General features: G+C 39.3%; 2 protein-coding genes across 2 annotated transcripts; one reads left to right on the forward strand and one right to left on the reverse strand.

Annotated features, from left to right (window-relative positions):
- Window positions 1-538: 538 nt before the first annotated feature.
- On the reverse strand, window positions 539-4050 carry LOC125837512 (TPR repeat-containing protein ZIP4). The gene is made up of 5 exons (XM_049516616.1): window positions 2734-4050; window positions 2172-2361; window positions 2072-2104; window positions 1357-1977; window positions 539-1165 (listed from the first exon to the last, which is right to left on the reverse strand). Exons 1-5 carry the CDS (start codon window positions 4035-4037, stop codon window positions 539-541), a joined length of 2775 nt encoding a protein of 924 aa, XP_049372573.1. The 5' UTR covers window positions 4038-4050.
- Window positions 4051-15675: 11625 nt separating this feature from the next.
- LOC125837502 (uncharacterized) lies at window positions 15676-16548 on the forward strand. Its single transcript, XM_049516605.1, has one exon. The coding sequence runs from the start codon at window positions 15676-15678 to the stop codon at window positions 16546-16548; it is 873 nt and encodes a 290-aa protein (XP_049372562.1).
- The last annotated feature ends 11339 nt before the right edge of the window (window positions 16549-27887 follow it).

Genomic DNA, 27887 nt, shown 5'->3' on the forward strand with positions numbered 1-27887 from the left:
ATTGACATGTCATATTTGGTAGAGGCCTATGCCAAAGAAAATAAATAAATATTGACATGTGATAATGAGATTATTAGGAGACACTAATTTTCAGAAACAAGAGAATTACAAATTATCTACCTTACAAATTAAAGCAACACAAATACTATAGCAAGTGAAATAAGTTTTTCCCTAACTTTGACTCCTAATCTTGACTTTCAACTTTGTCATGTAAATACATGATAAACGAAGTAAATATGTTCCACAAGTCGTAAAGCCCCTATACCCAACATTCACAAAATTACCACTTCTCTACTTGAAATCAATCTTTCCTTTGCCTAGTTAACTCTTTGGATGCATTCCTTAAAATGTTCCTTAATAATTCCTCAGTTCCACACTGGAGCTATGCTTCCTCTTTAGAGCTCAAAAAGGAGGAAAAAGAAAAGTCTTGCAATCATGGACAATAAATGCGTGGTTAACTTCAGTATCTATCCATGATCTTGTGTGCACACAAGAATTTAGCGTCCGGATGTCTACAAATTATCTGCTTTGACAATCATCATGCCCCTGATAATTTCTGCTCAAACCCTGCAATAAAATCTTCCATGCATGACCTGTATGTTTGCATTCCTGGGACTTTATTGGCCAGCTCCAAACCCATTGACATCCACCTTTTTGCTTCATCCATATGCCCCATCCTCACAGGGACAGCTGCTCTATTCCATGCTGTCATGGAGAGCCATTTTGCTTCTTCAACCGGATATTCTCCTTCTTTCAAACCCACCATTATTCGATACGCTTGCTTGTAAGTTTCCATTGTTGCATCATCATTAGTATCAATTCCATGGATGCTTCTTAGACTAACAAGTTTCCTCACTATGAGTGCCACACTTGCATAATCAGGTGAAGGCAAAGCCAGGAGTGTGGAGAGGCAGGTACTTAATGCAAAGATGGCTACTTCATGGTTCGAGCTTGGTCCTTGTGAGGCATCAATGGCAATCTGAAGTAGATGCTTTGGGTTGCAACATTTTGAGTTTGCAAAGCGCTTTATAAGGAGGAGCTGTTGGCTTCCCGTGTCATCAAGCCTTGAATGTAGATCAAAAGCACACCAAGTGTACACAAACAAGAAATTAGGCTCAATGATGGCCTCTAATTTGTCATATTCTGTTGAGCTTGACATTAACATCTGCATCAAGCATCACATTACAATTAAAATCATAGTCTAGAGAAAACCACGTCTCAGAGATCATAAACATAAGAGCTCCATTATGTGGCGGCTGAGAAATCTCCAATATATAAGAACTAAAATAACAAACAACGAAGCAAGTGCAAGCAAATAAATGGAAAAAGAACTATCCTATAATTGAAATTGGCTACCTTTCCTGCTCTGTCTAGCAAAGAAATAGCTTCCTTCACTTCATTTTCCAATAACGTATTAGTTTTTAGCTTCTCATCTGAGATTATTGCAGATACTGTCATAATCAGTGATTTGCAAACCATTACATGGTTGCCTTCTTTCTCTTCATCATTTGAAGCACCATAAAACTCTGATGCCAATCTAAAGAACTCTGCACAAATTGCATATTGGTTCTCCTGTCCTGTTTTAACCCCCGAATTCCATGCATTCACTGAAAACCAATTTCTTTCTCTTCTTCCGATCTCACCTTTCCCAAAAAAATTCCCAGCACTCATCTCTCGTAGCCGAGAATGAGCTCGTTTCATCTGCTTTAGGATATCAGAATCATTCTGAGGATCCTGAGCTAAAATCGTGACTAAAGTCCTGAAAACTACAACCTCAGTTGTTGGCATCTGTTTCCCTGTGGAGTAGAAATTCAAGAGAAGTGACAGAGAAGAAACAGCAACTGGTAGACAATGGCAAGCAATAGCTTCATGAGCTGCTAGAGAGAGGAATTCAGTGGTGAAGTCAAGACAACTTGGCAATGCCTGCACCTGAGTGATAGCACCATCGCATTCATTCTTTTGCAGGTAGATCTTAAACTGCAACATCCATACATATCTCAGATTCACATAACCATACAATTAGGAGCATCAATTAAATACACAGATTTCAGATAGGGGAGAAAATCCACACCTTTAGGAAGGCACTAGCTATATTTGGTTCAAGCTGTGAAAGAAGAAAAACTATCAGATCAAGTTGATGAAAGCAAATGTGCTTAATCTATTGAACACACCTTCTCTGCCTCGTTTATGTATTCTTGAGCACGATCAAGCTGTGAAAGGCCCATATAGCAGAGACATAAAACTCTAAACCCCTTTGCTCTGAGATTTCTGCTCTCTATGTTAGAAGGGACATAAAGCATAGATTTTTCAAATATATCAGCACTGGTTTGGAGATCTTTTGATCGGAAGTGTTCTGCTGCACTGTGGAAGAAGCAATAGTAGATGTCCAATGATTGATCGAAAGCATTGCCCTTTATATATACATTTGCAATGACGTAAAAACCAGAAAGAAGGTTTGCTGAATGCTTTCTTTATTCTTTTCTATATATGTCCATTCTCTGATAACTTTTAAACAGTAATGATAGGCAACCAGAAGCTTGCCATTTTTAATAATCTGTCCCAACTAGTTGAGGTCTACTATATGAATTCTTAATAATCATTCGGCTACATTTTGATAGTAATGCATGAATTAAATTGAGAAAGCAACTTGTTTTTTAATTTGCTTGAATTCGTGATAACTTCTTAGACTATGAAAGAAATATTCAGTTGGAAAGCGAACACGATTGAACATACCAGTTCCAGAGAAGAGCATGCATAGCTGTTCTCTCCTTGGAAGCATCGTCTCCATTCAAGAGCGTCAGAATCCTATCATCGGACACCAGGTCCGATACTACCTTTGCCCTCAACCTTGCCTCTTCACCACCACCAGCAGGATCCCCAATTACCTTATTCACGACCCTAATTGCTGCATCAGCACTTACATGGCACCTTCCAAGAAGTCCTAAAAACACTCCCTTCACAGCTGGTGCACCAGCAGCCCCTACAACTTGAAAGTATGACTCGACAGCTGATACCCAAACACCTTCAGGAATCCCCTTATCCACCACCATTCCTCTTAGCTCCTTCTCCGCTTCCCCGAACCTCCCCAATCCCAGCCATGCTTTCATTGCCAACACACTAAGACTCGGATGCTGATCCTTCTCACCATCTCTCAAGACCTTTACACATTTCAACACGCTCTCAAATTCATCTCTCTGCAAATGTGATGCCCCCAAAAATCTAAGCGTCTTGGATCTCAATTCCTTCAAAGCTAACGTCTCTCCTGTCCTCTTAACAACTGTCAAACCCCTTTCACACAATTCCAGTGCTTCATTCATCAGTTTCAATGCTTCATTCACTCCAGAAACTTCATTTTTCGATAGCATTGCTTTTCCAAACATTAAATACTGATTAGCTAAAGATTTATAGTTGTCCGCAAAAGCGAAGAGCACGTTTTTCGATCGACTCAATAAAGCAATCGCTAAATTTCTATCAGAGACTTCCCAAGCCGTTCGTGATCGAGCAATATTGAGATCTAACAGAAGCTTTTTCTCTTCATATTCTGAAACATTAGTGATGTCAACTTTAGTTAACAGATCGGAAGCTTTCTCGAAGCAATAGTTCGCGAGTTCAAACTTCCGAAGGTCATGCCATATAAGACCGGTTTTATAGAAGAAGGATACGGATTTAAACGCCGGTGACGGGATGCCGGAGACATCAGCAGCGAGGAAGAGGAGGTCGGCCGAAACTTGACGGAGCTTTGCGTGTTCCTCATGGTGTTTTTGAATACCAGCAGCATTGGAATTAGAAAGATCGACACAAGCATTCCAAAGGCGGTAGGATAGTTTCCAGATGTGGAGTTTAAGGGAATTAGGGAAAGGAGAGAGGGAATTGAGTTGAGAGAGGGTACGCCTGAGATAGGTGGAGAAGGAATCCGGCAAGGCAGCAGTCGCAGGTACATGTTTCTCGATATCTTTGATGGATGACTCGATTTGAGAGCATAGTTGATTTCGGAGATCGTCGTGAAGCTCCGGCGAAGAGATATCGTCGATTTTCATCGGGGATTTTGAAATGGCAATTGCTCGCGGTTTGTTTTTTGAGGGAAATGGGTATAAATTGGTCATTTGATACACAAGTCTCGTTGTATTTATCTTTACGTCGGTTCATGTCATCTTGCTTACCCCTTAAACCTTTTTTTTAAAAATAAATATCTTTCAATAAAATGTGTTGATGGTAACAATGGCTTAGATGGTGTTTGGATTATTTTTTTTGTGATACTTGGTAAAGATAAAAGATGCTTTAAGCATCTATTTTAGACTTTAAAATAAGTTAAAAGTTAGGTATTCCCAAATTAATTTTTTTAGCTTTTACCTTTTATGCTATTTTTAAAAAGTAAATTCAAACACCAATTAGTTAGTTTTAGATTTAATAAGGGATCGTTTGGTAAAGTGTATCAGGAAAAATAATGCATGAATTAGCCTTTTGTATTACTAGTACTTTGTTTGGTACTCTTTTCTAATCTATGTATAACTAATGTTTGCATTGATTATACACTCTATTGTGTGTTAAGGTGTGTATTACTAATACCATGAATTTCTAGGTATTAACAATGCAATGATTTTAATGCATGCATTGGTACAATTAAAGACTCAATTGCCCCTCAAAACCTATTTTTACATCTTTTCCACCATATTAGTGGAGGGTATCTTTGTAAATAAAATTGTTTATGCAATGCATGCTATTTTTAATGCATCAAACCAAACAATGCATAAAAATAATCTATGTATAATTAATGCAAACATAACTAATACATGCATTACTAAAACAAGTATTACTAATGCAAGCATTGCTAATACAGTCTATTCAACATTATTCTTATACACTCTACCTAAGTGTGAACAAGGCATGTGAGGTGGCAAGTACAAAGCTGAGGGCTATTATCCCAATAGAAACGTTAACACCTTGTTTGGATGGTTGTTACCTTTTGTATTGTATTATATTGATAGTTTAAATACAATATTTGTTTTGATTGTTACTTAATTTTTATTGTATCGTATCGTTTCGTTTAAATATATTGTTAGGTAAAGACAAAAAGACCAATGTTATGTAACGACCTATTTGATGTGACTGCTTCATTACCTTACTGTTTTATTCTCATTGTGTCTTTATTTATTATTTAATAATCATATTTCATCTTTTATCCTACCTTTTCATAGTAGCTCTACCTCGTACCCTACTTTTGTTGTAGGTTTATGATTCAAATTATGGATGTGTCACAATATGTAACGACGGTGAACGATACAATCTATCCAAACACTGTATTCACTAAAATAATATAGTATGTTACAATACAATACAATACAATACAATACAATATGATATGATACAATACAATACATTATGAAACAATACATAACAACTATCCAAACAAAGTGTAGCACTCCGAGCCTACACCTTAGCGTGGTTGGCACTCAGAACAACTGTTGGTCCCAAGTGAATCTTTGGCCTGACTTACTAGTATATTGAATGGTATAAAAATCATGTAGAAGCTTTTAGAATATGAGTCTGTAATAATTTTAGAAAACAAACTGAACAACTTTATAGATAAAAATTCTGAATAATAAATATATTCGTAAAACAACCGAACTATGACTCAACTAACTCGTCTATAAAACTTCTAACATAGTGGAGATAGGTTACATAGACAAGACCCTAGGCTACCTGAATACTTGTAACGACCCCTTCTGGTCGTTAGGAGTAGATCAATGGTGAAAGATTTGAGACAGAAAACTTAACTTGAAAATCTTAGGCTAGGCCAGTCTTAGATGAAATTTGAGTGAGGTGAGGGCTAGAAAAATCCGGGAAGGTATTGGGGATAATGTCTAAGATTGAGTTGAATTTTCTATTAGCTAAGACATTAAGGAAATCATAGGTCTTTTCGGAAGTAAATTTGAGTGAGTAGAACTAATGATATCGATCTTGGCAGGAATGAGTTAGGTTGGAACGTCAAGGTTCGAGGGTGTGTTGCAAAATGAGGACTTTTGGGGAGAATTCTGAGTTTCTATCTCGTGAAGGCCGTTATAGCGGGTGTCACTCCATTATAGCAAGGGGAATTAATTCTCTCTAGAGCGGGTGATCCCGCTATAACAGGTTGGGCCTCTATAGCGGGGTTAGTCGGATTTTGTATAGAAAAGTCCTAAAACCATTCATTATTTGACTATTTCATTTTGGGGAACTACAGAGGTGACCTAGGGCATTTTTTGATCTCTTTTCCATTGTTCTCTTCGATAACGGTAAGTTAATTACTCCCCCTACTTGTAATTTGATTCTTAATCCCTAGAATCATGGTGGTCAACCTTAGGGGAGGGTTTTAACTTGAAATTATGGTAGGAAAAAACCCAGGTTGGGCAGAATGCTCATGATATTGGCCAAGGGTCTAGATTTGAGTATAATTCGAGCATTGTTAGTTCATTTGTCATTGATCGTAGTGTTATATTATTATTGTAGACTAAGAACAAGTCAAGGCATTGCAAAACTAGAAAACTCGGATTCTTTAGAGTTTTTAAGGTTTGATTCGAGATACGTGATGATTGTTTGTTTTCTAAACTATGTAACGTGTGCATGTTAACTGTTATATAGTATTACTTGTGCAATGCATGTGAAGAAAACTAAAAGGCTAATGTGAAATGTGTAATACCTTTGATTTTGAAAAGGGAAAAGGTTGCATAAATTGTAGCTGCCGGTTCAGGACTACGAGACCAATTTATGGTTCGTAGAACTTTCTACGGGTTGTAGACCAGTCTCGTAGAAATGGAGCAAAATAGTTCTTGCAAAATCAAGTTTCTAAACTTTTCGATGAGTGAACAGTACGGTTCGTCGAATGATCGATGAGTTGTAGATATGTCTCGTAGAAAGGTCCCAGACTTAGTGAAATTTTAAAGATCAAGTTGATTTCTATAGTTGGGGTCTACAGACCGTAAGAAGTCATGTGGGCCGTAGACAGGTTTTTTCAAAAGTTGTGCAAAAATTTAGGCTTATGAACTTTTTTACGGTTGATCATGATGGTCCGTAGAAAGTCCTACGGGACGTAGGTCCAAAACGTAGAAAGTTTTGATAATTATTTCTTAGGGGCTTTTAGGTCTTTTCCTAAATGTATTAAGCTTATGCGATGTCGTTTTTGCCTCTATCCTATGCCTTATATAGAGCCTTTAAGCCCTAAATCTACCCACCTTAAACCCATTCTCCTATTTCCCCAAAACTCAACCAAATTCATTCTCTCAAATTCTCTCTCAACCTAAGGAAGAAGAACAAGCTAGGGTTTACTCCAAGGTCTTCAATTCACCATTCATTTTGGGCTTTGAGTAGCAAGGTATGTGGGTATTCACTCATGGAGTACATTCCTCCATGGGATCCCCAAGGTTCTCAATTTCTCAATTCAATTGATCAAATTAGGGTTCTTCTTAGTTCTCTATAAGTTCTATTCAATTATGATTCAATGATTGTTTTTCAATCTTTTATGGTTTAATGAAATTACATGATAATGAGTTGAGATCATTAGAACCCACATATGATCCATGATTTTTAGCTATGAATTTGTGAAGAACTCATAAACCTATGAACTATGAATTTTGAAGGATGATGCATGTCTTATGAAAATGATGTTTACGTTGATAGGGTGATTTTAGATGAAGTATTAATGTTGTTGTGAAAGGTTTCCTCACATACAAATATGGTCATGATTGTGAAAAGTATTTCTCACATATGGATTCACATTGGTGAAATATTTTCTCACCTATGCTTGAATTATTATTTAAGGAGGTATTCTATGTTTTAATCTTTAAGATTAGATTTGGTATTGATCATTGTCTTTCTTATGTTATAAGGACATTTGATTTTTATCTATTCCGTTGGGATTTAGACTTAGCACCGAGAGGGGTTTGAGGTGGAGGCTCAAATAGGGTAGTCTCTAGTAGCAACCTCTAGTCCCTAACTACATGCTTCCGTAAGATTGTCTTAAATGACCTAGCTAGTTGATCCACTTTAGCAAAAGATGATGTGTACAAATTCTACCTTGGCAAGTAGAATCCCGTTCTTTCGATATTAGGGATATACCAGATTCCATGACATAGATCGCATGGTCTTATTGTCGGTTAAAACTAATATTCCACAAATGATTATGTTTCCTCAAAGCTTTCTTATGTATCTTATTTCAAATGCCTTTGACCATGTCTTATGATTTACATGTTGTTGCTTCTTTAAGCTTTCAAATGTTCAAATGTTGGTCACGCATTACATATTTAAGCTATCTATGTCATCATGTCTATTTAGGCACATTGCCCCATACTTAGTACATTCCATGTACTAATGCATACTTGTACCTATATTGTTTCATTAATATAGGGTCCGACGATCCTACCTCCCACACTCTTGACTAGTTGATCATTCTATCGAATTTAAGAGTAGGTAAGTCCTCATGTTTTGAAGATCAAGAAATTTTTACTTGTTCTATGTCTTTTTAAGTTTTTGAATGATGTATGTGGTGTATGAGTTACGTCCCAATCAGTCCTTTTTGATGTTTAAATGACTTGTTGAGACCATGTTAGACTTCCGCTTTGTCAAAATCTTTTATGATATAAGATTGCTACTTTTGAAATCTTTATTTCTATTATCTTGTAGGATGTATGCTAAATGACTTATTGTCACGACCCGATTTCTCAGGTCATGATGACACCTACTATAACCCACCAGCAGGTAAGCCAACCCGTAACCCAGAACAACCAGTAATGGGTCTGAGGGTAGAAACTAAACAAGAGTAAGCAAATAACAATATAAACAGGCAAAAGCAAACCAAAACATATATACAAATAAAGATCCCTCCCAGAACCTGGAAGTCACTAGTACAGAGCTACTACAAAATGAGTATAAGTCCCAAAAATGGACAACAGAGATTGGACTGTCTCGAAAGGTAAAAGACAAGTCTATATATACAGATGGAGATTGAAATAGTACAAAACGCCGTGTGCTCACTCCCGTCTTCGGATCAGTCTGCTCCAAGCTCGATCAACGCTGGCTACTAATGCTCGGACCTGCATCACGAAATAGATGCAGGGTGTAGCATGAGTACCAAAACAACAGGTACCCAGTAGGCATCATAGGCCGACTGAACTTGAAAAGTAAAGGCAGTATGAAAAGAAGGAATAACACAAATCGAAGTCAAGAACGAAAATCTAACTAACAAAGGAATGCACACGAGTGTACAAAGAACTAACTAAAGTAATCTATAAGCTAACTACACCTAACTGGACCCTCATAAGCCCAGAAGGTACACTCGTGCGCAAGTTAAATAAAAACCTGAACGGACCCCATAAGCCCGACGAGTACACAGAATAACTATAACTAAAGAGAATTGCATATGAGAACCCAAGAACGGAGAACACGAATCAGAACCTCAACTCCCATTAGTAAAATCTGACAGTACGGAGGTCAAACCTCGAACCGGATGCTCACCAGAAGTACCCAAGTAACCAATCACAAGTATTAAGTATCTGAGGTCGGAACTCTAACCGGATGCTCTATATAAGTATCTGGGCAATAGAGTCCGAAACTCTAATCGGATGCTCTATATAAGTATCTGGGCAATAGAGGCCGGAACTCTAACCGAATGCTCTATATAAGTATCTGGGCAATAGAGGCCGAAACTCTAACCGGATGCTCTATATAAGTATCTGGGCAATAGAGGCCGGAACTCTAACCGGATGCTCTATATAAGTATTTGGGAAATAGAGGCCGAAACTTTAATCGGATGCTCTAGATAAGTATCTGGGCAATAGAGGCCGGAACTCTAACCGGATGCTCTATAAAGGTGCTAATGTAGTTGCTGTAAGAGTCCCAATTGATCTATTCTCATAAATGTCCGTGGATCGCCGTCCAAACCTAGCCAATCAATGTAAGTCCTTGGAACCGAATCGAAAATCAAATTCAAATCGTGAAGCAGAACTAGTGTCGCCGACTTAACTCTTGAAACTGTAACATCGGGGAAATAAGGATAAATATCATCGGAGCAAACGTATCGCCTAAATAAGACCCAAACTATCAGGCTCAAGTCTGCTACACTAGTCTACATGGATCTAAGCCGGCCGAGCGGCGTCGGGGCAAAACTAAGGCCTAACGGATCCGAATCATGTATTTCTAAGGCAAGCCCTAGTCAAACCTAAACTAAGGCCCAAATGGTTCAACAAATAATCATCGAGCATACAAGTACTCCACATAGCAAAGAGGGATAATTAATAACACAAAACATGCTCACAGTTATCCGATAATTCTCGAAATATGCCGAAAACATGATTTCCAAACACCTATGCATGATTCAATAACAACCCAACCCAAATCCCAACTAATCAACATGCATCCACATTCTCAAGCTCAATCTAGGAGAGAGAAACCGTAGCCTACCTGTAGGCCGATCACACGAGCTCTAAAAATCACTTCTCCGGAGCTTTCCCTTTCCGAATGTCCTTGAACCGCTACCCCGCTATAAAAAATAGAGTCCCAACGTTATTACGGTCGTTTAGACACCAAAATCACAATAAACAGAGACGGACCAATTTCGGGGTCAAAACGGGGAAAGTGGGACCCACGCTGGAAGCTCCAGAATTAACCCCAACAGTGGGTCCTAATCAGTTCCCCCAGCTCATGTCCCAAAATGGGACACAATTCAGGGCTCGGGAACAACACAATATCAACATGCAACCAAAACCCAATTTACACTAAAACGAAACAACAATAGCAGCATCTATTTAGAAGAAAATACCAGAAATGAGGGTCCAGATGCTGAAACCAATCACACCACGACGATCCTCACGAAAAACCCTACAATCTAGGCTTTTGAATCCCCAGATTCGCACCTAAAATGACCAAGAATCACCTTCTAAAATTTCCCAAAAAATTGAGCTCGAAATGAGCTAAGACAGCAGCTAAAACAAAACTTTTTACCTCCAACAAAATTTAAATACGAAATCTAACTATGCCAACGCGTTCTCCTTGAAAAACCACTCAAGATAACCCCAATAATCACCGAAATCGGATCTAAAATGACTGAGATATCAAGTCTCAAAAATTCCCAAAATCAAGCTCACAAAAAGGGTGTGGCAGCAGGTATTTTACGAAAATTACCTCAAACGGGGATCCCAAATCACTATCTGAGCTCACCAACGTGTTGTCCTTGAAAAATCTCACAACTTTGCCTTTTGAATCGCCCAAATCGGTTGAGAGATGAGGGAGTTATGAGGGTTTAAGTTTGGGGAAAAGTTGTTGGTTTTTCTGCATCTTAAAACAGATTATCTGCACTTTTCCCAAAAACTAAAAACTCCGACGGGGTGCTCCGATCTCGTTCGGAACCCCGTGCATGCAAACGAGATATGCAACCATACCAAATTCGACATTTCAAACTCAACGGCGCAGTCAAAATTTCCATCAGAGGTCATCTCGATAAAAAATGGGTCCACTTCCAAATGTCATTTTAAGTCAAAAACCACAAAAGAGCTCAAAAAAATATTAAAAACCTCCAGACACAAAAGAAGGGTCAATCTAGACCAAACTTGACATTCCAGAGCTAACTGCGCTGACAAAATTTTCATCTGAGCGCATTTTCCAAAGTCAACCCTAAGCCAAATTTCAAAGGCTAAAATGCCTAATGATCAAAACTCACATCAAAGGCCTCGATACTCGTGCCAACTATGCTACTAGCCTAATTTGGCCACTCCGGAGCTGATGGAACCATTAGAATTTTCTTCTGAGGTCATCTTCTTGAACTTTTGATCGAAAAGGATCGTTCAAGGTTTATAAGCTTTAGTACACTAAAACTCGCACCATAACCAAACGAACGACCAGGTGACCGAATTGTCAGTCCCAACAAGTCATAAATGGCTTGGGGTCGCTACAGGAACGCTCTAAATGACACATAGAATGCAAGACACAGAAATGACCAGGAGGGTCATTACACTTATGTTGAGCCTTTCGAGTTCTATACGCCATGATACACCTAGGATATACTTTGGGTCATGAAAAAATGACATCATGTTGATAATTTCATCCAATGAACCTATTTGTTTACTTGTGGTTTCAAGTGTGATTGTTCATTGTGATTGTGATTATTGATGATATTTGTGATTGCTGGTTGACTCGGGTACCACGCCGGTACAAGATACTAACGGTTGACTTGGATACCACGCTTGATATAAAATACTAATGCTTAACTCAGATACCACACTGGTACACTAACAATTTATGAGTGGGTTCCATGAGAGGACTGAATATGTGTTGTTATGATCATGTAGGAAAAATTATGCATTGATTAAGTGAAGAATTGTGACTAGGAGTCTATTGATGTGCCGCAAAATCTTGGCAGATTTGATGCTTGAAAACTAAGGATTAATACTAAAATCAAGTGTATTTATGTGGATATGATGTGTTTGGTAGTGTTTGTACAGGTAAAACATGTGGACATGAAAGAAGAAAGAAGAGAAGAAAATGTAAAGTGAAAATGGATGGAACCAAGTGAAGATCACGGATGCCTTGATGGGTCGTGAAGATTATGACTGATCGTGAAAGGGCTCGTGAATTGGAACCAATGAGAAGGTATGGAAGATAATACATTGGTGGAACTCAAGTAAAGACCACTGACACTTTCACGGGTCGTGGTCATCACAACGGTCTATGGTAGTGCCCGTGCAGGGGAACGAGTGTATGGGTCTTGGGGAAACAAAGTACAAAGGTGATTCAAGTGAAAACCACGGAAGGCCTCACGAGCCGTGGTCCCTACAACGTTTCATGATGGTGATCGTGAAGTTGCACCAGTGGCTAGGAGCAAAGGAGTGAAAATGAGAAGTGGCCAAGTGAAGACCATGGACACCCAGACGGACCGTGGTCCCTTTGATGGTCCGTGGTACCTTTCCAGATTGTTGGATTTGAAGATCCAAATCTCGAACATGCCAAGTATAGACCACGGGAGGCTCCACGGACTGTGAAGCTTGTGACGGACTGTCAAGCTGTCCGTGAAGCTGCCCGCATTTCAGTCCTACTTCGAGTAGGACTCTTTTTTATAACACGGATTTGAATTAATTAGGTCGTTTTATATTTTTTATCTTATCTAACCTTGAAAGATGAAGAAGTTTCGATTTATTCATAGCTTTTGGTTTTCGATTTTGGATATTAAATTAAGTTTGAAGTTTGGTTTTTCGGTTCTTGAAATATCAAAGTGGTGGTTGATTTGCTTATTCTCGTAAGTACTTTCTAACATGTTTTCATTCTGTGTTTGTGAGCATTTACGTGAAATTATGAGTAGCTAATCAACACAACTGGGGTTGTGCGATCCATGACGTAATTCTAATCGTAATTTCATAAAACGAGTGAAAGGCGATTTATGTTTACAAATTGTAATTTAGCTTCGTTATTCATGTATTCTGATGAGTGCACACATTAGAGTGAGCCTGTATCTGTCATTTGTTCGAGAGAAAAATGATAGTTAGGAAAAAGTTAAATTAATATGATGAAATAGAGTTAAGGTTTAAGTTCGAGAGAAAAGAGTCTAGACACCATTGTAGGCGAGGGTAAATCGTGTAACACTCTAGGATCGAGAGGACTTGAGTGAAGATTATCTGAGCCACTGAGAAGTGTCAGATATAGCTAACTCACATGTATTTTGTAGAGGTAAATTGCTTGAAACCCAATTACGGAAGAACATTAGACACAACATTATGGGGAACACAATCCTAGTTTCAGTTAATTATTGAAACAACTTCAAAACTGATATTTTGTCAATTGTTGAATTAGACTTTAGTTTGCAACTTTGGTTACCAAAGCGTTAACGCTAAATCCAATTTTACTTTCTAGAATTGTTTATTTAGGAAATAATAACGACATTAGAGTAAAACGCGACAGCATAATCATTTCTATAAAGAAATTCTCTGTGGGATCGACCTTAACTCATGTTGAATTCTGTAAATTGACTTCGACCGTTTATATCTCTTAATTGAGGTGTAAGTTTGGATGTATCAAATTTTGGCGCCGCTGCTGGGGAATTTCAATTCAAAAGTGTTTTACTAGCTTTTATTCTAAGTGTAGTTAGATTTCCTAATTTTACGTCTTGTTCTTTGTCTGTGTCTCTTTTAGGTGAGTTTGACTGTGTATGTCAAATACCAGAAGTAAGAGAGCCCTATTAGTCCCATACGATCCAGAACTCCAGAAAACAATCCGCAAAATGGTGAACGCTCAAGAACTTGAGGCGCAGAGACATAGATTTGGATTGGAAGCTGAAACCATTGCAAGAGGTTTTTAGCCGAATGTTGTGAAGAACCAACCTAGGGCAGTGGACGAAAACATAGCAGTGGATGGAATCATTCCTCCCCACCGCCAACCAATAGCTCCAAGGGGTAGAGCACAACATCCAGCTAAAATGATGTATGAGGAGGATGATTTAGAATTGGATTGAGCTGGAGTCACTGGAGCGATAGCGTTACTTGCATTACATCCAGATGTTAAATTCACAATCACCAGCACTATGATTCAACTGCTGAATCTGAAAGGTATGTTCAGGGGTGCAACTGGTGATGATGCAAACCAGCATCTGATGAACTTTGTGGCGATTTGAAAATCGCAAGAGATTCCTGGAGTAAGCCAAACAACGATGAGATTGAGGCTGTTTCCTTTGTCTCTTACTGGAGAAGCAACCAACTGGTTGAATGAGATGCCTGATGACTCAATCAGGACTTGGACTGAACTGAAGGAAGCTTTGCTGGAATGATTCTTTCCAGAATCTAAAGAGCTGCAAATGAAAGATGAGATAAGTGCCCATAAGCAATTACCAGGAGAAGCAATGCATGACACCTTGTGGAGATTCAACCAAAAGCTGAAGAAGTGTCCAAACCATGGTCTCACTGAGAGACATCTAAAAAAGGTGTTTTACAGATCTTTAAATTATGTTACTAAACCTGTTGTTGCTGTAGTGTGTGGATGATCTTTTATGGGGAAGCTATTTTCAGAGAGCATGCAACTGATGGATGAGGTGTCAAAGAATAACAGGGCATGGTACACCATGGATGCATAAGTAGGAGATCTTTGGTATACTTATGAACTTTCAGCTGAACAAAGGAAGAGAGAAGAAGAAAGGGATCAAGACATGGCTTACATGAGGACCCAAATAGATCTACTTACAAAGCACATTAGTCTTAAAGTCTGGAAAGGTAAATGCTGTAGGACAATCAAACAGGTATGAAGATCAGGATATTGATCTAGATGACGAGGCTAATTTCTTGGGCAATCAAGGAGGTTTCCAAAATTATAACTCGGGAAACCAGGGTTACAATTCTGGAAATGCAGGTCGAAACTACTCAAGGGAAGAATAATATGATAGGCCAGATAATAGAGAGCAGGGAAACTGGCAGAACAGAGATGGGTACCGAAATGATCGAAATAGTGTCTCTGTGCCCCTAGGTAATAGAGACCGGGCAAATGGTAGTTCTAACGGGTAAGACATGTTGGCCAAGGTGCTCCAAAAGGTTGAATCAACTGATGCAGGGGTAAAAGAGATGAAAGGTGATTTTTCTAGTATGAGTCAGCTAGTAGACTCTCACACCACCTCTATCAAGAAGATTGAGCAGCAGTTGGGGCAACTTTCAGCCTCATTAAATAAGAGGAAGAATGGGTCACTACCAAGTGACACGATCCAAAATCCCAAGAAGGACGGGCATTGCATGGCTATTGCCACCAGGAGTTGTAAGATTCTTACTGACCCTATATCTGCAAGTACTAAATGAGCAGGTGTTGGAGCAAGTTGGAAGAGAAGAGGATAAAGCTGAGCAAGTAGATGACTTGGAGGATGCTCAACCAATAGCCAAATCAGCAGGAGCGGAAAAAAAAGAGGTTGAAGGAACCTTACCGTTACAGAAAATCCCAAGACCACCTCCTCTTTTCCCTCAAAAGCTTAAAAAGAAAGCCGAGGATGGGAAATTCGCTAAATTCATCACCATGCTGAGATTGCTGTCTGTAAACATACCATTGATGGAAGCCTTTGAGCAGATGTCGGGATATGCCAAGTTCATGAAATACTTGGTTACTAAGAAAATAGCGGTGAGTATTGATTTGACTAACCATATTCATCACTACAGTGCTATTGCTACCAGGTCTCTGGTGCAGAAGAAGGAGGATCCAGGTGCATTCACCATACTATGCACTATCGGATCAATGAAATTTGCAAAGGCCTTGTGTGATCTAGGGTCCAGTATAAACTTGTTGCCGCTGACCATCTACAAGCAACTGGGGTTAGGAGTTCCAAAACCCTCAACCATGAGGTTAATGATGGCAGATAGGTCAGTGAAGCGACCTGTGGGCATCTTATGTGATGTACTTGTAAAGCTGGACACGTTCATCTTTCTGGCAGACTTCGTGATCTTGGAATGCGAAGTGGATTTTGAGGTTCCTATTATTTTGGGAAAACTATTTTTGGCCGCATGGCGAGCATTGGTAGATGTTGAGCGAGGAGAACTGAAATTCAGACTCAACAAGAAGAGGTAAAGTTTAATATTTGCAAGTCCATGAAGCAGCCACAAGACATGAATGTGGTGTCTGCAATAGGGGTTTTTGATGTAGAAGAAACAGGAGCATCCATTGAAGAGAGGGTGGCTGTTGAAACCTTGGGCGCAGTACTAATGAATTTTGAGGCTGATTTCCGGTCTGACTATGTAGAGACCGTGAATGCTTTGCAGGGTATGGGAGCACACTCTTATGCTCCAAAAAAATTGGACTTGGAATTGAAAAACATGCCGAGTCCTCTAGCAAAACAATCCATTGAGGAGCCACCGGTGCTGGAACTGAAACAGTTACGCTGTCACCTGAGGTATGCATTTTTAGGAAATAACAACACTTTACTTGTGATTTTGGCTACAAATTTGAATGATGAACAGGTCCAAGCTGTGATCAAAGTGTTGATTAGGTACAAAAGGAATATTGGGTGGACCATTGCTGACATCATTGGGATACCTCCGGGTATATGCACCCATAAGATCCAACTTGAGGAGGAATGCAACCCAAACATTGAACACCAGAGGAGGTTAAACCCACCTATGCAAGATGTGGTAAAAAAAAAGATAATCAAGTGGTAGATGCTGGGGTGGTGTACCCCATTTATGACAGTCACTGGGTTAGTCTAGTGCAATGTGTGCCGAAAAAGGGTGGTATGACTGTGGTAGCGAATGCAAAAAATAAGCTGGTCCCATAAAGACCAGTTACTGGATGTGTCACGACCCGGGAGCACCCCCTAGTCGTAACCGGCGTACTCGACCTCGAAGAGGTCTAATACAAGCCTCTTAGCATTCATTCATCGCATAGACACAAAAAAAACCATAAGGAATTTAAAACTTTCTTTACCAAGAAAACATTTCATAAAAAATATATATATAGCAAGCAAAAGACTTTCTAGACTTTATACATGATGTCTCAAAACCATCTAATACTTTAGAGTACAAAATTCGGGACCAATCCCATACACAACTTAAACAATACTAAAAAGACATAAAAGAACATATGGGGTATTGTCCTCGAATATATGAGGACTCACCAAGTCTTCATCTTCAACACTTAGAAACCTATCAAATAGCCATGACATGTCACCATCTCCAAATCCCTACACTTTAGTCAAAAAGGGAAAGAAAGGGGTTAGCACAATTAAGTACTAAGTATGGAAGCCATGCAAAAACATGCTAAAAGGGACGTTTATTGGAGAAACATGCTTTTATGCCATTTGGTAAAACTTCATGAAAAAAAATACAAGTATAAGAGTCACAATATCCAACCATAACCAACATACAAGTCATTAACCACTTTAGCACATACTCCACACATAACCCATTCCTTCACCTTAACCCATCCACCTCAAGTAACCCTTGGACAACACTTTGTGCAATGTATGGATAGCGTCCCATACCACCATCCACACTAAAGCATCATCCTAAGGCCACCAAATGTGAACTTACCACTTATCATGCTCACAAGCCATCATGCACAACTAGTACCAATGTACAACACATGAACATAATTGACAAGTAAGTCTTTTCATCATTTCTTGACCTCTATCTCAAGTTACCCAAAGTCACACTTAAGTGAAACATGAAGTGACCGCCCATACAATCTCTTCATATACACCTAAGTGTTCCTAAGGGTTACCATAGATAAGGAAATTTACCATTACAATATAACATACTAAGTCAATGTTCACATATAAAACCATAGCCAACTGTATACATACTCAACATATATTCATATACAACCCATGCTTAACTTTAAAGGAACACATGCCATTTCATTACCATAGGACCTCTACCTAATATAACCTTAAGACACACTTGAGTAAGACAAGAAGTGACCGCCCATACAACCTCTTCAAGCACACTTAAATGTTCCTCAAGATTACCTTAGATAAGGACATTTCCTTTACAACATAACATCAATAGACCAACATTCTTTAAGAAACCATTTTGGAGACATTCAAGCACATAAGGGGACTTTCACATAATAGTCGTTAGACTTAGGGAACTCACTTTAGTATCTTCAAAGCCTACTCGTGCCATGTGTAGATAACATCTCATACTACTACCTACACGTTGTAGAACCTATCCAATAACTAGAGTGCGCATCCCACATGATGGGAATAGGTATAACCGACATAGACCATACTAGCTAGGTATGGAATCCGGAGTCTATCCTACTCCGTGGAGGTTGTTCTACTTGCCAAAGGTAGAACTAGTAAGCAACCCATGTAGGCACATGGTTTAGGGGATGTCCAAGGAAGTTCATTGTGCCTAATCTCATACTCAACTAGGACACCTTCCTAACCACATCCACTCGGTGCTAGCCTTGTTTCCCATAGAGTATTCAATCACATATGTACTTAGAGAAGGTTCCTTTTCTAGTTCAACCAACTCATAGTACCTCTTCCCAAGAAAGGCCCCATTTCTTAGTCATGGCCAATCAAGGTTCATAAGGATAACTCATTAAATCCCCCTGGAAGGGTGCCTTAGGCCTACCAATTTTTCATTAAGGGTGCCTTAAGCCTGCCGGTCCAAGGTTCATCATTTCACACATGAGAAGGGCTACCACCATTAGGTCTACCGATTTCATGGTTTTACATTTACTTAGGAAAGCTAGACTTATGAAAGGGCACCATTTCTTAGTTTTGCCGATTCAAGTCTTGGCCTAGAATTCCTCTTTTAGCATTTATAGAAAGGGCACCATTTCTTAGTTCTGCCCATTTCACACATTCATGCATTCAAGACTTTAAGTAACAAGGAGGGACACTTTAGTCTACCAACCAAGTCACAACATTTTCATTTAAGGATACTTCATAGTCCAACATCATTTCATATATACATCATGAGAAATCATACTTTAACTCACAATGCTATCCACTTTACATAGGATCATCACAAGATCACATAAAACTCATTCACATCATTCCTTCACATATAGCTTCATATAGGACTTTACATATAGCCTCATTCATATATAATAATATAACAATACAATAACACTCATATAATTCCCTTCATGGCCTCAATTCACAATAATACAATATTCCAACATTATGCAACAACTTCCCCAATGCCTTCATGGCTACAATTCACAATAATACCACACAAGAACAAGATATAACACTTCCACCAAAGGTGGATTCAACCTACCAATAACAATTAATTCAATAAAAAGAGTTCAAGCTTTCTTACCATAATTCAAAGTCATAGCCAAAATCACCAAAAATCCAAGCAATCACCAATACTTCACTCATAAGGCTTACCACCCTTAATTCACCCATTATCAACAATTAATCATGAATAAACATTAAACAACACAAGAGATATCAATACAATTCACTTTACACATAATTCCATCAACTTTGAATTTATAGAAATAGACCCACTTCATCAACACATTTTGGGGTTTTGTAGAATACAAGGATTCATGGAGTTTTCATCTTAAAACATCAAATAAACATCAATAATATCATAACTTATCATTTGAAATCGTTTCATGCAAGAACCCATGAGTTTGAGTAGAAATTAGGCTTTTTCACAAACTTTGGAAAAGTTGAAAACCATTTGAAATTGGCTCTAGGGTGATAGCTTGCCCTAGATAAAGAACTCCCATACCTTTACTAAGATTCCCCAAGAAATTTGATGAAGAAAACGTCTTGCATCCACAACCCTAGCTCCCACTTCTTCTTCTTCTTCTTCTTCTCTTCTTTCTCTCTTCTTCTCTTATTTACTCAAGAACCCTAACTCTTACTCTTTTAAAATGAAAAAAAATGATCCAAAATCATCCTAACACAACAATATAACCTCAAAAGAAATGATTTGTGAAAAGACCAAAATGCCCTTAAATATCCGGACGGACTCCCTGCCAACTGCCCAACTTTCAAAGAGAATAACTCGCTCATACGAACTCGGAATCGAGCAAACTCAGTGGCGTTGGAAAGATCGTTCCAAGGGCTTTCCCAACATAACTGGAACTACTCCTGGATCATCCTAAGCTAGGAGTTATGACTGCTCAAAGTTGGCCAAAAACTCATTGATTTCCACACTTGGCCGAATTTCCAGATTCTGAATTTTTTTCCAAAAATGACTACTTCCAATTTCAAGCTTCTTCATATTCATTTTAAATTGTCGGATGTTACAGGATGGATAGTGTGTATGGACTATAGGAAGCTGAACAAGTGGACCTTGAATGATTACTTCCCAATGCCTTTCATGGACCAGATGCTTGACAGGTTGGCTAGAAAAGGGTGGTATTACTTCTTGGATGGATACTCTGGCTACAACCAGATATCGATTGCTCCTAAAGATTAGGAAAAGGCTACCTTTACGTGTCCTTATGGCACCTTTGCGTTTAAACGCATGCCATTTGGACTATGTAATGCACCAACAACTTTCTAGAGGTGTATGATGTCTATCTTCTCAGACATGGTGGAGGACACTTTGGAGGTCTTCATGGATGACTTTTCAGTGGTAGGTGATACCTTTGATGATTGTTTGTTGAATCTTAGCAGGTCCCTACAGAGATGCGAGGAGGCAAATCTAGTGTTGTACTGGAAGAAGTGCCATTTCATGGTCAAGGAAGGCATAGTCCTCGGGCACAAGGTATCATAGAAAGGGATTGGGGTCGATAAAGCCAAAATTGAGGTGATTGGAAAGTTACCTCCGCCGATCTGTGTGAAGGGTGTTCAAAGTTTCTTAGGACATGGAAGATTCTATAAGCATTTAATTAAGGACTTCTCTAAAATTGCACACCCCATGTGCAAACTTTTGGAGAATGAGGTGAAATTTGTCTATGATGAGGCATATCTCAGAGCTTTTGAATGCCTAAAGGAGAAGTTAATTTTTGCACCAGTGATCATTGGCCCAGATTTGGCAGAGCCATTTGAGGTAATGTGTGATGCTAGTGGTACGACCTTAGGAGTTGTGTTGGGGTAAAAGCGCAACAAAATGTTTCATCTGATTTACTATGATAGTAAGTCACTGAATGGAGCACAACGAAACTGCACAGTTATTGAACACGAACTGCTGGTGGTGGTGTATGCGTTTGAGAAAGTTAGAGCCTAGTTGCTGGGTACTAGAATGATAGTCCGTACTGATCACGCAGCTCTGAGGTACCTTATGGCAAAGAAAGATGCCAAGCCAAGGTTAATCAGATGGGTATTACTTCTCCAGGAGTTTGATTTTGTGGTTAGGGATAGGAAAGGTTGTGAGAACCTAGTGGTTGATCAGCTGTCGAGGTTGGAGGCTGAAAAGAAAGAGGAACTCGAGCTCGATATAAATGATTCGTTCTCGGATGAGTAGGTATTAGCCGCTACTCTTGGTTTTATTCCTTGGTTTGCTGATTTTGCTAACTTTCTCGTTAGTGATTTTATGCCTGAGGGGCTGACATATCAACAAATGAAGAGATTCCTTCATGAGGTGGGTAAATATTTTTAGGATGAACCTTATCTGTACAGTGTGTGTGCTGACAACATCATCAGGCGATGTGTTCCTGAAGCTGAGATGTTGCATATTCTAGAAGCCTGTCACTCCTCTCCGATAGGTGGTCATCATGGAGGTTTTCGGACAGCTCATAAGATACTTCAGTGTGGGTACTACTGGCTCACAATTCATCAGGATGCAATGGATGTAGTGAGGAGTTGTGATGTGTGCTAGCGACAAGGAGCCATCTCTCAGTGCCATGAGTTACCCATGACACTTATTCTAGTGGTGGAGCTATTTTATGTGTGGGGAATCGACTTCATGGGACCATTTGTGAGCTCCCATGGGCAGAAGTACATATTGGTTGTAGTGGACTATGTGTCCAAATAGGTTGCGGCAATTGCTTTGCCTGAGAATGATGGTAAGAGTGTTGCTGGTTTTCTGAAGAAGAATATCTTCTCAAGGTTTGGCACACCCAGAGCTATCATCAGTGATGGTGGTTCTCATTTCTGCAATAAGGTATTTAGTTCTCTTCTGGCTAAATATGGAGTTAAACAACACAAGGTAGCAACACCTTATAACCCACAGACTAGTGGCCAAGTGGATGGCTCCAACAAAGAAATTAAAGCAATTCTGGCTAAAATGGTGAATGCCAACATGACAGATTGGGCACGAAAGTTAGATGATGCTCTATGGGTATATCAGACAACTTTCAAGACGCCTATTGGTATGTCTCCATATCAATTGGTGTTTGGAAAGGCATGTCATTTGTCGGTTGAGCTTGAGCATAAAACACTCTGGGCTTTGAAGAAGCTGAACCTTAGTTGGAGCGAAACTACAAACCTGAGGTTGGATCAGATCAATGAGATGGATGAGTTCTGTCTGAGAGCCTATGAGAGGTCTGCACTGTATAAGGAGAGGATGAATCTATATCATGACAAACATATTGAGAAAAGAAGCTTCACTCTTGGTGACTTGGTGTTACTTTTCAACTCTAGACTTCGTATGTTTCCGGGAAAGTTGAGATCCAAATGGTCTGGACCTTTTAAGGTAACGCATGTGTTTCAGTCGGGTGCTATTGAGCTGGAAAATGATAAGGGCGAGAGGTTCAAAGACAATGGCCAGCGAATCAAGGCATACTTGGGTGTTCAAGAGGATGTGAAGATTGTGGAGGAATGTAAACTTGATGAAGTTTTAGTAATCAAGTAATCTGCATCGCGCCGCGACGTTAAATTGTGCGCTGCTTGGGAGGCAACCCAAGATGTAATTGTAGTAGGTATTTTCCTTTTTCTTTATTTTTCTTTGTTTTTATAGAGTCATACGTCCAAAATTACACCTCATTTAAGAGATATAACGGTTGAAGTCAATTTACAGAACTCAACATGAGTTGAGGTCGATCCCACAGATAATTTCTTTACAGAAATGATTTCACTGTCATGTTTTACTCTAATGTTGTTATTATTTCCTAAATAAACAATTGCAGAAAGTAAAATTGGGTTTAGTGTTAACGCTTTGGTAACCAGAGTTGCAAACTAAAGTCTAATTCAACAATTGACAAAATATCAGTTTCGAAGTTGTTTCAATAATTGACTGAAACTAGGATTGTGTTCCCCATAACGTTGCGTCTAATGTTCTTCCGTAATTGCGTATAATGTTCTTCCGTAATTGCGTCTAATGTTCTTCCGTAATTGAGTTTCAGGCAATTTAACTCTACAAAATATATGCGAGTTAGCTATATCTGACACTTCTCCGTCCACTCAGATAATCTTCACTCAAGTCCTCTCGATCCTAGAGTGTGACGTGATTTACCCTCGCCTACAATGGTGTGTAGAGTCTTTTCTCTCGAACTTAAACCTTAGCTCCATTTCATCATATTAATTTAACTTTTTCCTAACTATCATTTTTCTCTCGAACAAATGACAGATACAGGCTCACTCTAATGCGTGCACTCATCAGAATACATGAATAACGAAAGCTAAATTACAATCTGTAAATATAAATTGCCTTTCACTCGTTTTACGAAATTACGATTAGAATTACGTCATGGCTCCCACAATCCCAGTTGTGGTGTTTAGCTACTCATAATTTCACATAAATGCTCACAAACATATAATGAAAACATGTTAGAAAGTACTTACGAGAATAAGCAAATCAACCACCACTTTGATATTTTAAGAACTGAAAAATCGAACTTCAAACTTAATTTAATATCAAAATCAAAAACCAAAAGCTTTGAATAAATCGAAACTTCTTTGTCATTCAAGGTTAGATAAGATAAAAAATAAAAAAATGACCTAATTAATTCAAATCTGTGTTTTAAAATTGAGTCCTACTCGAAGTAGGACTGAAATGCGGGTAGCTTCACGAACAACTTGACGGTCCGTCACAAGCTTCACGGTCCGTGGAGCCTCCCGTGGTCTATACTTGGCACGTCTAAGATTTTGATCTGCAAAGCCAACATACTTGAAAGGTACCACAGACAACACCACAAACCTTCATAGGGACCACGGTCCGTCTGGGTGTCCGTGGTCTTTACTTGGCCACTTCTCATTTTCACAACTTTGCTCTTGGCCACTGGTTCAACTTCACGATCACCATCATGGAACGTTGTAGGGACCATGACCCGCGAGTCCTTTCATGGTTTACACTTGAATCGCCTTTGTAGTTTGTTTCCCCAAGACCGATACACTCGTTTCCCTGCACGGGCACTACCATAGACCGTTGTGATGACCACGACCCGTGAAAGTGTCCATGGTCTTTACTTGGGTTCCACCAAGGTATTATCTTCCATGCCTTCTCACTAGTTCCAATTCATGAGCCCTTTCACGATCATTCATAATCTTCACGACCCGTTAAGGCATCCGTGATCTTCACTTGGTTTCATCCATTTTCACTCTGCATTTTCTTCTTTTTCTTTCTTCTTTCATGTCCACATGTTTTACCTGTACAAACACTACCAAACACATCATATCCACATAAATACACTTGATTTTAGTATTAATCCTTAGTTTTCAAGCATCAAATGTGCCAAGATTGTGCGGCACATTAACACCCTCATTTTAGAACCATTACTTGTCCTCAAGTGATGAGAAAACAATACATTCAGCTCTCAAGTCATTCAAAAACTTTTGACCCTATGCAGCAACCATCTGAAACACAATTTGTATCCAAAACCATGAATCTAACATGCAAGGATCAATACATGACATCTCATTACTCACAGTTGATCATTCTTATGTCTGTGAATTATCAGCTAACACAACCTACTCTCAAATGCAATCACTGTGTCCTCACACCAAAGAAGTCCCTCACTCATGATAATTGGGACTAAGTACTACGCTTACACTCTCAAAGAACTTCTAATACTAGCAACAAACTACCATAGGCTTGCCCTTGCTTTCTATGCTCTATCTTGCATACATCCGGAATAGGATCACTGTAGGATTTTATCGGCTTGTAACATAGGCTCAGGTTAGGGAATGGATATTTGGGTTCGTGAGTGACTAGTCCTTTGGTTTTCCAAAGTCTCCTTTTCACACAACTCTTTTCTGAGCAATTCCCTCTTTTTCTTCATTACAACACATCCCAACTGCTATTATTTTCCTTTTTCTTTTTCTTAACTTTTCTTCACACTTTTTTTTATAATATGCACTCAGCTTACTGGTTGAACCTTCTTTTTCACTTTTCTTTCCGCTCGGATTGCAAACACCATCAACTTAGGCTTTTGGCTTGAGTTGTGACATCGTATCTTCGGAGACCAAAGGATATGATATTTATTGGGTAAGAATAAAAGTTGATTTTTAGGCTCAAATCGGGTTCAAATGATAAGCTTTTTATTTGGTTGTTTATTTTTTTGGCTTTTTAATGGCTTAACAAAAATGGTCTACTGATTCTTTCCTATCCGGCTATTCTCAGATTTAAGCAAGATCACTTCGGCAAGTTCTAGTTTCTACTCCTAAGGTTAGACTTTGAACAACACTCACACACATGACACATGACTGCATTCTCCAGTTTCTTGGTTCCCAACTTATTTATCCGATTAGCAATGTTCAACATGTAAGTATCTATGATGTCATCTAAAGATCCTAGCAGTCAAATTTCAGATTTGGTCGTCATTTTTAATAAACTAGCTGCTGCACATCTCAACACACAAACACAAACACAAACACAAACACAAAAAATAACAATTTTCACAGTAAGCATAGAGTCAACCTCCATTCATTCTAACAGCTTAGAATGGTAGGTTGCTCACCACCCCCCTAAAAAAAGGACTTTGCCCTCAAAGTCAATAAAGAAAACAAAACAGGGTTGTGAAGAGGGGTCATACCTATGGTACTCTAGGGGTCGGTATCCGGATCAACATTGACACCCTTATCAACAGGTGCACTCTCAGAACTCAGCAAATGATCAAGCTGGCTACCACTCACCGGGGCAGGTGCTACACTACTAGAAGTTCCAGCTAACACTGCATCTCTCCATTGTTGTTCAAGTGTTTCTTTTTCTCGAGCTTCCTTCTTTGATGCCCGACGATCTTTATTTTGTTGCCTTCTTTCCTCTTTAGAAAGTTCAGCAGACAGCTCCTCATTAGATTCTCCAGCTCTGTGTTTCCTCTTGCCAGACTTACCCTGGGGTAGTTCACCTAAAAATTCGTCAAGTGATTGAGTGGAGGGCTCCTGATTTAGCAGTTACATCAACGACTCTGGCATGACCGGGGTAGGTACTTGTACTGGATTTTTAGCCAGTTTTGTGACCTGAGCTCGCATCTCTGCCAATTGGGACTTGAACTCTTCAATATCTATAGACCTGGCAACCTGGAATCGGTCTTGGACAAGGATCTCCAAGCCATCCATCTTGTCTTTTAAGATAGCTAGCTCCTTCCGCATCTCATCTTTTATCTCTTTCTTTGCAGCTAACATATCTCTCTCTATCTGCTGGGGCATCCGATGTACAATTTGGTCGACTAGGGTCCTGGTCTGGCGCCAATCTGCAACTAAATTTTCAAGAAAAAAACATAGGAATAGTGATGAAGATACCTGGAGCCTGTGATGTGGATGCTGATGGTGGTGGTGCCTCTGTAGACGGTTGGGATGACTCCCCTTGTTCTGGTCCTCTATCAGCTTCTGGGATGTAAATTGGTACGTGAGGAACCACAACTCCAAATTTCACACCAAAGAGATGGTTAGCGACATCTTTGATTTTTGATGCCTGGGTAAGTCGAAATGCTTCACCCTATCTGTTGATTAGCCTGTTTGGGGGAATGTCTGATTTTCTATACAATTTCCCTATCAAGCAGGGAAATGGAAGCCCGAATCTCTTATTCAATTCCCTGTCTCTCATCTCAGTCGCTATGATTTGCCCCACATTTATCTGGTAACCAGCCATGAGGTAGGCTACCAAAAATGCTAATGAGGGAGACAAGGTGTTATCATTACCTGTAGGTCTGAATTGTGGACGAACAACAGCCCACCACACCTTGGCTGGAAACGATAGGGATGCTTTCGTGATGATTATTGGTGTTCCTATCACCCAAACTGCTTTCTCCCCATCTACAACAATTTGCCTTGCAATCTAGCGCAAAACTCGCTCTCTAGAACTCCGAACCTCCATTTCAGTCTCTCTGGTGACTGCATCATGTTTACTCTAAAAAAGGCCAATCGAGGCTGGTCCTGTGTATTCCGAGCCATACAACATTCTGTTGATAGTATCCTCGGAAATATCTATCGATTTACCCCGAACCATAATTGAGTTGAGTGGACCCAGGTAATAGCCATATTTTTCTGTCCCTTTTTAGTTGTCTCAGTGTCTGCAACAAAGTTCATTATTATGGCTGCAAAAGATGCATAAAATTCTCAGGTCAGGTGGCTTGAATATTCTCCCGGTGCGTTTTTCATCTAGTCAAACTGATGA

The sequence above is a fragment of the Solanum verrucosum genome, unplaced genomic scaffold (genome assembly GCF_900185275.1).
Source record: "Solanum verrucosum unplaced genomic scaffold, falcon-dt-bn FXZP01000092.1, whole genome shotgun sequence".
In the NCBI taxonomy this organism is placed as follows: domain Eukaryota; kingdom Viridiplantae; phylum Streptophyta; class Magnoliopsida; order Solanales; family Solanaceae; genus Solanum; species Solanum verrucosum.

What these genes read in the sequence shown, in the direction of transcription:
- LOC125837512 (XM_049516616.1), bottom strand. Translation starts at nt 4,037, where the DNA reads ATGAAAATCGACGATATCTCTTCGCCGGAGCTTCACGACGATCTCCGA. An exon ending in ACATAAACGAGGCAGAGAAG is followed by an intron (nt 2,105 to 2,171) that starts GTGTGTTCAATA and finishes CTTCTTTCACAG; the next exon opens with CTTGAACCAAATATAGCTAG. An exon ending in TGCTAGACAGAGCAGGAAAG is followed by an intron (nt 1,166 to 1,356) that starts GTAGCCAATTTC and finishes TGCTTGATGCAG; the next exon opens with ATGTTAATGTCAAGCTCAAC.
- LOC125837502 (XM_049516605.1), top strand. Translation starts at nt 15,676, where the DNA reads ATGGGTCACTACCAAGTGACACGATCCAAAATCCCAAGAAGGACGGGC.